The following is a 13,961-nucleotide window of genomic DNA, read 5'->3' as shown; positions in this document are numbered from 1 at the left end:
ATTACATTTTCAGCTAAACTGCTGACAATGTTCCATAAGAAATTTGTATAATTTGCACCATGTACCCTGTATAAAATTTGTATGCCCCAACTGTTCTATTTCACCATTTATTTTCACAGCTAAATATTATTACTGAAACAATAATCAATTGTTTATTATTAACATTAAAAATAAAACCAACTAACTGCAAAAACTCTATTTATAAGCCAAGTTGGCCAATAACTCCCAAATCTTACAAGAAATAAACCCTCATTCTCAGTTTGTGTAGAACTAATATGTATCAGGTGGTTTTGTACCTTCTTCAATCAAATACAAAAGCCCCCTTCCCAGATATCCCCTTCTTCCTCTCACCCAAAATCCTTCTTCAATATGGAAAACTGCCTCTGGGCATTCATCAGAAATCACTGAATCAAAAAGTCTAGTGGATTTTGCCAGCAGTGAAAAGCCTAATCATGACACGATCACACCAGCTGTCAAGTCTAATTAGCAACATGCCTTGTCCTTTTCACATTCAATGGAGAATGTTGAGCTACTTCAATTTTTACACCTGATCGTGGATTTAAATTTGAAAACACAAACAATGCAGAATAGAAACTTTTAAGGATTGCAGCCTGTGTGGTTTTTAACCACAAGTTTTTAAATGCTTTTACTGGGGCTTTTTTTTCTATGCTGCCCAGAGTCCATCAAAGTCGGATAATTAGAACGGATGCATGTGTGTGTGTATGTGTGTGTATGTATACATGCTTGCATGCATTGGTGATAGATAGATAGATAGATAGATAGATAGATAGATAGATAGATAGATAGATAGATATAAAGAAATAAAAGCTGTGCAGAACTATGTGCCTAAATGAAGTGGAAAGCAGTTATTGTCACCCTGTCTTCCTCTGCAGCACTCTGCTGTTCAGAGAAACAAGATGCCATGTTGACTGACATACCATGAAACTGTTGACTGACATGCTGTTTTATGAATACAAGCAAACTAACATATAGAACTCCCTTTGATATATTTGCAGACCAAAGTGGAACAGCACACAAAATAAATTAAAAATAATAATGCAGCCAAAGGTTTGTACCGCACTAAAGTACACTAGGAAGAACCATATTTGTAGAAGATAAAGAACAGTCTAATTGCACAAATGATATACTGACACAACATCAGGTTCCATGAAATGAGTAACAAAACCACATGCATCTAATAAACACATTTATCGCTGAAACAAAATATGTAACTTATCCTTTCTAAATATTCTGCTTTTAAACAATGAGAGTTTAGAAACAAACCAAGCAAGTTTTAGCAAATAAATGTAACACCCAGAAGTATATGAATATTTTTTATTCTATTTTCTGAATATCATGCAAAGACCTGGCTCTTTGTTAGAGCAGCTAGAGCCTGAAACATGCAGCATAGGCTTTTAATTTGTGTTATCTTTTCTTTCTGTATGTTATACTATTGTTCTTTTATAGTAATCTTAGCTGCCCAGAGTCTTTGGAGCTTGGCAGGATATAAGTTTAATAAGTTAGTACATAAGTAAAATACATGCATACATAAAGACATTAGAATTCAGAACCAGCACAGCTGACAAAGGGAGCCAGTTTGGTGTAGTGGTTAAACCACCGTACTAGTAACTGGGAGACCATGAGTTCTAGTCCCACTTTAGGCATAAAGCTACCTGGATGACCTTGGATCAATCTCTTTCTCTCAGCCCTAGGAAGGAGGCAATTGCAAACCACTTCCGAAATCTTACCAAGAAAACTGCAGGGATTAATCCAGGCAGTCGTCAGGAGTCAACAATGACTCAAAAAGAAAAACCCTGACTAAACACAGGCTTTACAATGAAAATGGCCAATGTCAATTATTAGTCAAATGTGAGTCTGAAAATTCAGTTCTGCTTTCTTCTCAAAAATGATTAAAGAGTCATTTTTCAAGTAATGTACAGATGCATTAAATCAGTGGTCTGCTTCCCATATTGCTGTAGATTTCCCTTAAGTTTAAAAAACCAAACCTTAAGCATATTTACTCAGGCTACTTATTCAATGGTCAGAGAATTACTGACTTCACACATTTGCTTGTGGACCTTCTTAAGAGCTACTGGTTGGCTGTTGTGGGAAATGGGATGCCGATATGATCAAACAGAGCTCTTTTATATTAATATATAAGAATGCTGCAAGTTTTTCTGGGTATTAACAATAACGGCAGAAATGTGGTATTTCCAAGATAGTATTCAATACATGAAGATGCCAAACAATCACACTAGCTGTATTAAAACTAAATTGTAAACACTGCTCCTGAATATTTAAAAAATGCTATTTAAAAAGTTGTTCTGTTAATAGTTCTATCAGCAAATTTCTGCAAAATAACAGTTTTAGAATATATAACATATACTGAAAACCTTTTGTGTCTTATTATAGAAATATCAATGCGTTAAATCCTTGTAGGCATTCCACATACTGTATACAAAGCTGTTTTGTTTTAGTGTTAAATTCAGAAGGGAAAAAAGTTAAGAACTAAACTCCATACCAAATGATAATTAAAAGGGATCAAATAGAGATAACAGTGTTATTTCACTATTTTCAAATTAAAAATTAATGGTAACTATTTAACAAAAGTGAAGTTTCCTTTTCCTAAATATCCACAAAAATAAAAATACATGTATTTCTGAAAGCCCTGTATTTTGTTCAAGCTAGCATTCAACAACTCAGGTATCACAGGAATGTGCTATTTTTAATGTATTATTTTTACATTTTTGAACCTACAGAATACTACAGAAATGGAACTGGAGTGGATATTAGTAAAACACAGAAGCAAATGGCAATCAAGCTACTTCATGCCCCAAACATTTTGACTGATGAATCTATATTTTATAGTGGTTAAGACCATTTGCAATGTAGAATTGTTTGAGGAAAATAATCTTATAACTTTCATAAAAGAAACCCCTTGATAAATTTGATAATGTAAAATTGTTTGCCTTGGTGAAAGCAAAGTAAAATATTTTTACTTTAAAAACATGTTTAAGAAATTTTTAAATATATGTTTAGAACTGTCTGAGAATGCCAAAGTACTATGCATAACTTCCCTAGATAGTGACTATAAAATCCTAAAGGTTTTTTTTTTTTAAATTTTCATATGAAGTCATGTGAGATTCTGGCATTCTCACATTATATTGTAGAAAATCCCAGGAGCAAAATCACCAAAATCTCTCAAGATATGGCAATCTTACAAAATGCTGGTTATTTTATTTTACTTTATTTCACTTTGTTTATTTTCTGTCTCCTTAACCATGCAAGCTCAACTCAAGGGTGCCCAAGATTCCTGGTTTAAAAATACAAATTAACTTAAAAATAAATATACTGTTAACTGGCAATTTGCCACATACCCCATTTTCTGTACGTTTCTCCACAGGTATAGACATTCCATTTCTATGATTTTGAGTCTGACGCCCTAGGGAAAAACACAATTATAACATTTAGTTTTCCCACCTAATAGCTATTTTTAACATTGGTAAAACTTTAGACAGTTTAAATATAATGTCCAACCTTGTGCGTTGATTTGGCAAGCACAATTTCAGGTGTTGAAGAGAAGGAAAGTAAAATGTTTTCCATCTTTTTTGTTGTACAGATGTTTGTTTTTCTACATCTATTTGAACTTCAGTTCAATAACAACTCAAGGAACATCACTGGAATTGATGTTATCTGAGTTGTAATTATTATGTTGTTTTCCACACAGTTATATAACTAAGCTGGTAAAATGTTTGTTTATTCTACCCTCTCCATAAAAACTATCACCACCACTGCTGCTAATTTCAACCATACCTATTTGTGCAAACAACACCCACCACCATCGTGCCATTTTATTCACAGAAGAGAATGTCAAAACTTAATTTAGCCTGAGTTTCTACCAGCCACTGTGGAGTATTCACTGCCCAACCCTTTCCATGTAACAACTTGCTTGCCATGATTGCTATTTCTCCAAGGAGAGTAACAGTTAATTTGCTTGAGTATACTGATTATAAAAACAAGCAGCCAATCTAAATAGCTATAATTTTTTTTAATCAAAAAAATGGCAGCTGGTGCAGCAGCAGTGGACTGTGGCTGGAAGGGGCCAGTGGAGCCTGCTGACATCTCCCTGGGTGGCAGCCAAGTGGGATTGTGTTGTGCGGTGGTCCCTCCATTGTGAAAGTTCCTTGGTGAGCAGGTGTCAGGCAGCAGACCTCAGTGACGCTATGGATCAGCTGCCTTTGCTCCAGCTGATAGGCAGTGCGGATGAGAAAGTGGCGGTGGCTATGAGGTCCTGGCTGTTGGAGTCCCTGGTGGAGTGAAGGGCTCAGCTGGCCAAGCAGTTTGTGGCAGCAGGAGCAGGAACAAGACAGTGGACCTGTGGGGAGACTGTCTTGTGTCTTGAAGCTGCTGCTCAAACAGCCACATGGTAAAGCAGCCATTTCAGTGGATTGCCTTGCCTGTCTGGGAGGACTTGGGAACTTGGGACTGAAGTTGCTGGCAACCGGATTAAGGACATTTGTATGGACCAGGAACTTTTATATGGTTTGGTAGTTGGAGTGGGGGCTGGTGTGACTGGGCTTTCTTGCTCCCCTTGTGTGAGATATGGGGTGGGCTGGGGGTGCTGCTGTCCAGATACTTTCAGGGTGCATGGCTTCTCCACTGCCTGGGTGAGGCGGGGGGTGAAGGAAGGTTTGGTTTTGGGTGCTGGAGAGTTGTGTGAAGGAAGGTTTGTGTGAAGTGTTTGGATGGAGGCCTGCTTGGGTGGAGATGCTGAGTGTGTTACAAAGCACCAGAGCCTGTCTGTCTAGATTGTTTAGGTTGGATGTGGATGGCTCCCAGTGCCTTGGGGGTGGGAGGCTGTGTGGGGGGGAGACAGATAGGGAGACAGGGGAGATGGTAGGGGAGAGCATTGGAGTGGTGATGGACATGGGGAGGTACAGCAGAAGACGGGGGCGGCTGCTCTCAGGGAAGGTGGCCACAGTGTTTAATACCATTACCGCATTCTGGCCCCCTGTGCTCAGCCCCAGGACCTGGTTTCTGGAGCTTTGGTGGCTCTGGTCTCTGGCTGCCTATTGCCAGGTTGACCTGCAATAAAGCTCACTTCATCCAAGATCTGATTGTGGATGGGAAAGCCAACTTGGCTTGTATCACTGAGACTTGGTTGGACACTGAAGTGGGGGGAATTCCCCTCTCTGAAATATGTCCTCCTGGGTTGCCTCCACGGGACCTGCCCCAGACATCACTGGTTGTGAGACCATCTTTGTGAAGCTGGGCCATAGGGATCAGTGGGGATTGCTGCTCACTTACCTTCCTCCCTGCAGTGTAGCTGCATCCCTGCTTGTGCTCTTGGACTTTGTATCTGAGCTGGTGGTAGAGTCCCCCAGGCTTATGGGTCTAGGGGACTTCAACCTACCATCTCAGGACCCGGTGTCTGAGGCAGCACAGGAGTTCATGGCCAACCATGGCAGCCATGGACCTGGTTCAACTTATTAATGGCCTGACTCACATGGAGGGCCACACAGTGGATCTGGTGTTTGCCTTGGGGCAGTGGTGTCATGATCTGGATTTGGGGGGGTGTTAACATCAGTCCCATGCCATGGACAGACCACTCCCTGTTGGCCCTAGAGTTCTCAGCAGCTGTCCCTCATCACAGGGAGGTGGGGCTTATTAGACCAGCCTGGCCCAGGTGCCTGATGAACCCAGTGTGGTTTCAGAGGGAACTTGGGGTTTGGATGCCCTCATTGCTGCTTGGAATGAGAAGGCGACCAGGATGCTGGACCAAATTGCACCTGTGTGGACTCTGTACATGAGGATCTCGTAGAGTGCCATGGTTTACTGAGCAGCTCCGAGATGAAGCAACACAAGAAATGCCTAGAGTGCCACTGGAGGAAAGCAAAGAGTGAAACCGACTAAGCACAGGTAAGAGCCCATATTAGGACTTACCTTGTGGAGATAAGGGTGGTGAAGTGTTTCTCTGCCCTTATTGCATCTGCAGATAGCCATCCAGCGACCCTGTTTTGAGTGACCAGGTCCCTCCTGGGTAAGGAGGAGCCAGGGCAGCTCCTGCAGGGCCGTTGTGAGGAATATTCTTGGCGTCTGCCAGATAAAGTCACTCAACTTTGCTCAAAGTTGCACTCTGGCTGGGCAGATCCTTTGGAAGTGACTAAGACATATCTGAGCCCTGTTATCTGGGAGGAGTTTGAGCCAGCTGATCCTAAGGAAGTGGACAGGGTCCTCTGGCTGTGAGTTCAGCCACCTGTGTTTTGAACCAATGCCCCTCCTGGTTGGTTAAGGCCTCCTGGGAGGTAGCATGTGACTGGGTCCAAGTGGTGGTTAATGCCTCTTTGCAGGAGGGGTTGGTACCACCTGCCTTGAAGGAGGCACTGTTGCGTCCCCTTCTCAAGAGGTCATCCTTGGACCCAGCCGTATTAAACAACTTTCATCCAGTCTCCAACCTTCCCTTTTTGGGGAAGGTTGTTGAGAAGGTGGTTGGCACACAGCTTCAGAGGGCCCTGGATGAAGTGGATTATCTGGACCCTTTTCAGTCTGGGTTCAGGCTGGGGTACAGCACTGAGATAGCATTAGTTGCACTTGCTGATGATATTTGGAGGGCTTGGGACAGGGTTGGTGCAACTGTCCTGGCTCTCCTGGATCTCTCAGGGGCTTTCAATACCATCGACCATGGTATCCTTCTGGACTGGCTCCATGGGTTGGGAGTGGGAGGCAACGTTTTATGGTGGTTCTCCTTTCTTCCTGGCCAGTTGGTGTTGGTGAGTTAGGGGAGGTTGAGCCCTAGGCCCCTGCAGTGTGGGGTACCTCAGCGCTTGGGTCTCTCCCCCTCCTCTTTAACATCTACATGAAACCACTGGGTAAGGTCATCTGATGGCACAGGGTACAGTATCATCATTACGCTGATGATACCCTGCTACATATCTCTGCCCCTGGCCGAGCAGGTGATGCTGAACCAACTTCAACTCAATCTTGGCAAGACGGAGTGGATCTGGGCTTTTGGCCCCCCAGAGTCTGGTGACTTGTCATCTTTGACTCTGGATGGGGTTGCACTTCCCCAGACCAAACTGGTGTGCAATTTGGGAGTCCTTCTGGACTCATGGCTCCTGTCTGATGAGCAGGTGACAGCTGTGGCTAGGGGGCTTTGCACAGATCCATCTTGTGCGCCAGTGCGCCCTTTCCTGATCTGGGAGGCCTTGCTCACAGTCATTCACTCCTTAGTTACTTCCTGTTTGGATTACTGCAATGTGCTTTACATGGGGCTGTCCTTGAAGACCACTTGGAAGTTATAACTGGTCCACAATGCAGCAGCATGCAAAGTATTGGGTGTTCATAGGTTCGCCCATGTTACACCTTTATTGCATGAGCTGCACTGGCTCCCAGTTTCCTTCCGGGTGCAATTCAAAGTGCTGATTATCACCTTTAAAACCCTGCATGGCATGGGACCTGCTGATTTGCAAGACCACCTCTCCCTAAGAATATCTGTCCTACTAGATTGGATAGGTTAGGCATGCTCCAGTTCCCTTCCCTGAAATCCTGCCATCTAGTGGGACCTCAAAAGAGTGCTTTTTCCATGGCTGCCCCTACCTTATGGGACCCCCTCCCCCTGGTGATTTGGCAGGCCCCCATCCTTTTAGCTTTTTGGAAGGCCATCAAGACCTGGCTTTTTACCAAGGCACTGGGATAGGATGGAATGGAATAGAAAGAATGGAATGAGAGTAATTGGAGCTTGCTGTAGGACATCCTAAGGGGATGATTAAGGTGCAGGATTTTTGTTTTTGTTCGATCGTTTTGTTTCATTGTTTTATGGTTATGTTTTATAGTTACTGGTTTTACTGCTGTTGTGAGCTGCCCAGAGTTCTTTAAGATGGGCACCCATACAAATCTTTCAAATATATATATATAAATGTATCTTTTATATATTAAATATGTTTTAAAAATGTTTTGAGGACTTCCAGGGAAGCAATGGAGGTGATTTCGCTTTCAGTGGAGCCGACAACCATGGCAGAACGAGGAGCTGACGAACAGACTGGCGCCTCAAAATTTCTCCCCAGACAAAGGGGAAGACTTGGGATCGCCCACAGGACTCCTTACAGAGGCTCCCTGCGACAAGACAGCGATCTCCAGCAGGTTTTAGAGCTCTGGAGCTGGGAGAGTTAGCTTGCCCAAGCTGCGGTTCACAGCCTTCAAAAAGACATTGGGTTCACCCCTTCCTTTCTTATGTCAGGTTCAGCCGGCACGGCGCTCCTAGGAAAGCTCGGCCGCTGTGCTAACTCTGCTGCCTGCTTGCAAGCTGGGGAAAAGAGGAAGTGCGAGCTGCAGCTGATTAATGGGCCACCTGCACCTAGTCAAACGGGAAACCGCAGAGTGGAAGCATTGAATTTACACTGATAAGCGGCGCGAGCTAACAATGAGCGGAGCCGCGAGCGGCGAAGCTAAGATCACCACACAATCCAGAAACCCTGGTTTTGCACGCAACTGAAAGGACCCCAAGGGAACCAACCCATGCCGGAAGGGTAGTCGATCAAGGAACAATGGGACTTGGGCTGAACCCGCCATCTGGACAATTAAGGGGGATTATTGGGGCGCTGATAATCCGCAGCCGGTAACGCGATCACGGGGCGAAAATGCGGGAAGGGGAGAGGTATAAAATGAACAATGTAGATGGGCCAAGCCAGTCCTGGCTTTGTTTGTAACTGTTGCGTTACGCTTGAGTAAACCTCTTTTGTGAATCACACGTGTCACGGGAGTTTCTCTTGACAAATGGGGAATACCTTACATCTTAGTCACTTTTGTAAATGGCTTGTAAATTGATTTTTGGATACTAAGAACCTTCAGAAAGACAAGTCTGATTTCACTGGGTGATTTTCCTTCAATCCTCAATGAAATAAGTTTCGTATAAATTTAAGAACTTAAAGAAAAAATGTATTTGGAAATAAGCAGCAAAAGGGTAATTAGAATGTTGATTTTGGAAAGTTATAAACGGACTAAGGGGCTAGATTGACTGGAAATACGATTTTGAAATTAACTATAAGAATCCTTCCTGTGGTTTGTTTAAAATCCTATTAAAATATATGAAGATCTTGAAGTTAAATGTAAGAAATCTTTCCATGGGAAAATGGTGTGGATTAGAGAAAAACATGATAAAAGGAGACCTTGAAGGCTGGTTACTAGAGGCAACTAAAAGAACTAAAGACTACAATTAAAGGAGGAGACACACTAATACAGAATGGAGAAAAGTAACTCTGGAAGATTTCAAGGATATTTGGCAACAATGCACTCAGAAATTTCTCTTAAAAGATTGTCTGCTACTATAAAAATGGGTTTTAAAGAGATAGAAGAGGATAGAACTAAGAATCAGGCTGTTTTGGATATAGATTTAAAAATGATAGAATGCAAAAATGATATTGACAAAGATGCTACAGAGGACTTACAAATGAAAACAGCTCATGATTTGGATGTGTGGATTTCAACACAGAAGAGTGACTTGGACAACTTTCTTATTTTGGACTTACAAAAGAGATGTGTTACACTTATGAAGGAGTTTCTTAGAAAAGATAAAGAGAGAATGAAAAGAAATCAGCTTTTGGGACATTATTTAAAAAGAATAAACATCAAGGCTTTTAAAACCAAAAAGAAGGATTATAAAGTTGGTTTGTTCAATCAAGGTTAAACTATATGATGTTTTTTCTTTTAGTAGTTTTTAATGGATTTTTCTTGACCAGGACTGAATGACGAGTTCTTAAAAATTTGCTATTAGAAAAGATATGGGGAGAAGATTTTTGTTGTTTATGATTAGAGAAAGTGATGGGTTATGATGTTGAAATTGGAAGTGTTAAATTTGCAAAGGAATTTCTGAGAGTTGAAGATAAAATGATAATAAATTAATTTGTGGGACATTATATGAAAGGTTTAAAGATTACGATTTTCTGGTAGCTGTTAATGGAATTTTTTTTACTAAGTTTCAACAATGAGTTTTTATAGGTTTGCTTATAGATATAAGATAAAATATGGGAAGAACATTGTTGTATTTTTAGAGAAAATGATAAGTTATTATGTAAAGTAGAGGAAATGAAATTGATTTATTTGTTTAATGCTATATATATTGTTATTTCTGGTAACTCTTAATGGACTTGTGCTGATTAAGATTGAATGATGAGGTGTTATTATTTATTAATAGATAAAAATGAGATACGGGATGAAGAAACCTTTGGTTGAAATGTTAGAGGAGGTGATAAATTACTGGAATTGTTTGTACTTCTCCTGATGAAGGGGGAAGTCATTTCTTTATATATTCTTTTTTCTTTATATATTTTTCTTTTTCCTCCCCCCATTTTTTCTTCTTTTCCCTTTGTACTTTTTATTCTTTCTTTTATTCTTTTTATACTTTTCTTAGTTTGTATTAGTTTTTTATCTCTGTATTTTTAAATTTTAGTAAAAATTATTATTAAAAAATAAAAATGTTTTGGAAGTGGGTGAAGAGGGCTATACAAGGAGCCTGCAATAAAGTTAGTTATTTAGTTTTATTAAGAATAAAAGTGATAAAATTATTTTGGATGATACGAAGGAATGCTGGAAGATATATTTTAGAGATGTGTATAGGAATCATACTGATAGGTTGAAGAGTACAATCAAAACAAATACTAAGTGGTGCATCCAAAAAAAGAGAAAGATAGTAAGAGTCAATTAAAAAAAAGCTACACAGGGATATTAAGCATGTCTGGGAGGTAGGTGTGTTGTGTTTGTTTTATTATTTTATTTACTAGACTTATGTCCTCTCGTTCAGGTTTCTGACAAAAAGTGTATGAAAGTGACAGTGAGCATAACATGGGAGGCACAGTGTAGTTTTTTTGCCAGGCAGGGATGTGCAGACTAAATTTTAGCTCTTTGTATGGTCACTGAGAAATGTATAAATGTGAGAAAAAAGTTTATTGTACATTTGTTGACTTAGAGAAAGTGTATGATCAAATGGAGTTGACAGTTGATTAGTGAATGCAATAATACTGGTATACAGTGGAAACAAAGCAAATTGAATATTGAGCAAAGAAATGAGAACAGAATGCTTAGCAAATAGTTCAACATTGTACAGGAAATAAGATAAGAATCCATGATGTCCTTTTGGCTGTTTAATGTATTTATGAATACATGTATGAGAAATGCTTGTGATGACATTGAGATGTATTGGGTAGTATATAGTCTTGTGAATAATTAATGCTGAAAAAAACAAAAATTGTTGTGAATAATGGTTATGTTAAACAGAAGTGAGAGTTGGATGTGTCAGAAGAAACATACAAGTTGAATTAAATGGGAATAATGGGGTACTTAAGAAGCATATGTGGTAAAACAAGAAAATACAAGGTCAAATATAAATGGGTGCTGAATGAATGTGGACTGAATAAAAAAGTGAACCACCAATATGAAAGAAGTTGCGGCTTCTCGTTTGCATTGCACAGTTGCAGATTCTCATTCTGTAATAATACTGGAAGTGGCTGATTTAGTTATAATACTGAAAAGAAGGATGAATAGGAACAAGAAACATGTAACTTTTCAAGCAAGTCCTGCTGTTCTCTAAAAATCTCTTACTCTCTTTGGGACTGAATAGTCTACATTTATACAATCCAAGAATAAAAGTCCAAGTCCAAGAATAAAAGCTTTAAAAACTCAACTGCAGAGAAGATGAAATACAGCACAAATGTCAAGGAAATAATACTTATGAACTAAAATTTAGAGAGCGGATCAGTGACAATAAGTTAGTAATAAGATTCCGGGGAAAGAAATTAAAGATGGCTTTCAATGTTACTAGTATTGACTGACAGATGCATTGACTTATTTTTCTTTATTGTGGGTGTGATGTCCAAAGATGTGGGATGCAGAGGAGGATTTCCACTCTAGGTTGATATGCAAAAGCTGTATCTTCATACAGAGTACACACTTCTTCAAATTAAGAGCTCCTCCTTGATATATTAAATCAAAAGCTCAAAAAGCACTTACTAATTTTAGCGTTTGCTTATTAGTACTACTGATTTTGTAATTCTTAATTTAAACTCCCACATTGCTGGAATAGGAAAATACACTTCTGTTATGTCACGAAGGGTACAGCCTAGTGGATTATGTGTTAGCCTCAGTTTCAGTCTTCAAGTTAGTTAAATATTTTGAAATGGACCCCAGCTTGGTAACTATTTGCCCTTAGATCTTATTAGCTATTCTTTTTGGTTCTTTTTCCTTCCAAGAAATGTCTAATTATCAGTTATTTTCTTATGAAGACAGACTTAAAATTGGACTCTTAAGTCTTACTCCTTGTTTAGTCATTCTGAGATCTTCAGTCTTAGTACTGGATATTTAAAGGTACTGCGTTACGTGTAATTTCCAAAAGAAGAACCCACTCTTTCCTACTTCTTTGATGTCTAAGTTTGCCCTTATCCCTTCAAAAAAAAAAAAAGTTTTTGTCTGTATATTAGAAAAATCCTGCTCAATTCCTTTTTCTAGATAAGAAAAAAATTAGAAAGCCTTAGCCGCTTTTAAGTAAGATATGTTACTGAGGCAGAAATTAGCTTGCTAGGGCCTAAAAGTACTGAAAGTACTGAAAATCCACAATCTGGCAATTGAAAACAAAACAAAAAAGCTTTTAGATAAGCATCCTTAGGACTGTAGACTAAACAGGTTTAAATCAGGATTATATGTAGTGTTTTAGACCTGTAATTACACTGTGGGCAAAAGGTATACAACGGCAAAATGAGATTCTAAACATAGATTGTATAAATGTAGACTATTCAGTCCCAAAGAGAGTAAGAGATTTTTAGAGAACAGCAGGACTTGCTTGAAAAGTGAAATGTTAGAAAGATATTAGGCAAACCCAAACATTTTAATCATCATTGTCAAGCATTAGTAAATCCTGACATTGTTTCACAGTGGTTAACAAAGGATGGATTATTTTCATTTAAAGCATCCACTCCAAGTTTTCCATAATAAAAACTAGCAGCTGACTTGTAAGAATTAAAATCAATTTTATAGTTCTATGAAAAAGTATTCATTCTCTCTTGGATTTTCTGAATTTTTGCGTATCTTTCCCACTGAATTTTATTACGAGTTTAATGTGGATCCTAGTAATATATAAAGGGTATGAGTGGAGAAATAACACCATTATTTGATATTTGTTTAATTTATTTCATAAACTAAGTCATCCATCGTACAATGTGAAAAAATAACCCAAAAATCTAAGTAATCTTAGGTTAAAAGTAATCAGATTGTTGTTCAGAGTCAGATAACTGAATAGGTATAATACTTATTATAAATAAAACAATCTCCCCTTGAGGTTCAGAAACTGGTCTCACCACCTTCAGCTGCAATAACTAAAAACAAACATTTATTGTAATTTGTCATCAGTATCTACATCACTATGTAGGAATGGTTGCCCATTCCTCATAAAGAAGGATGGGATGCAGTGGAATATATCTCTTTAAGGATCATTATCTATAGAAATGCTTGCAAATAACTTTACCTATAGAGTTAGTTAATAATCACCAACACTGCTTTGTCATCATATTGGGAGATTTTATTTGAACTGATAAAAGTTGGGGCACATAAGTTATATCCTTGACACAGCATGTGGAAGAGTGAACTCACCATGTGGAGTGAACAGGCATTTTTTCTCTCCTGGGATCCAGAGTTTTGGTACTTCCTGGGAAGGAGGGTTAAAATAGCCTCACCCTCTCCTTAATTGGAGAGTTTGTTTTATAAAAAAGGGAACTGAAAGCAAGCATGTGTGTGGGTGTGTCAAGAAAGGACTTACGCCAGCAACAAACACTTTAGAATAAAAGAGTACGTACCCTGTTCATTGCTTTCTGTTGGGGATTCTTCATGTCGGAGAAAAAATTTTACTTCTTCTCTGCGAGGTCCCCACTTTTGTAGATGGTCATACATCATGTGATCAAAGGGTATGTGTCGTTCTGAAT

The 13,961-nt window shown here is 39.3% G+C and overlaps 1 protein-coding gene across 3 annotated transcripts in view; it reads right to left on the bottom strand.

Annotated features, from left to right (window-relative positions):
- Window positions 1-13,961, bottom strand: part of PPP1R13B (protein phosphatase 1 regulatory subunit 13B) — a 76,185-nt gene that overhangs the window by 33,658 nt on the left and 28,566 nt on the right. For all 3 annotated transcript variants that reach the window (XM_007423464.3, XM_025163562.2, XM_007423463.3), the window contains exons 3-4: window positions 13,836-13,955; window positions 3,378-3,442 (exon numbers count right to left, since the gene is read on the bottom strand). In XM_007423464.3, coding sequence (XP_007423526.1) covers window positions 3,378-3,442; window positions 13,836-13,955 — 185 coding nt within the window. The remainder of the gene's footprint in view (window positions 1-3,377; window positions 3,443-13,835; window positions 13,956-13,961) is intronic.

This window comes from Python bivittatus, unplaced genomic scaffold, assembly GCF_059951505.1.
Source record: "Python bivittatus isolate LINGU-HERP-01145 unplaced genomic scaffold, Pbiv_v1 ctg000580_np1212, whole genome shotgun sequence".
Taxonomy (NCBI): Eukaryota; Metazoa; Chordata; class Lepidosauria; order Squamata; family Pythonidae; genus Python; species Python bivittatus.
Note: the sequence above shows the minus strand (reverse complement) of the source record. Positions and strands in the feature narration are given on the sequence as shown.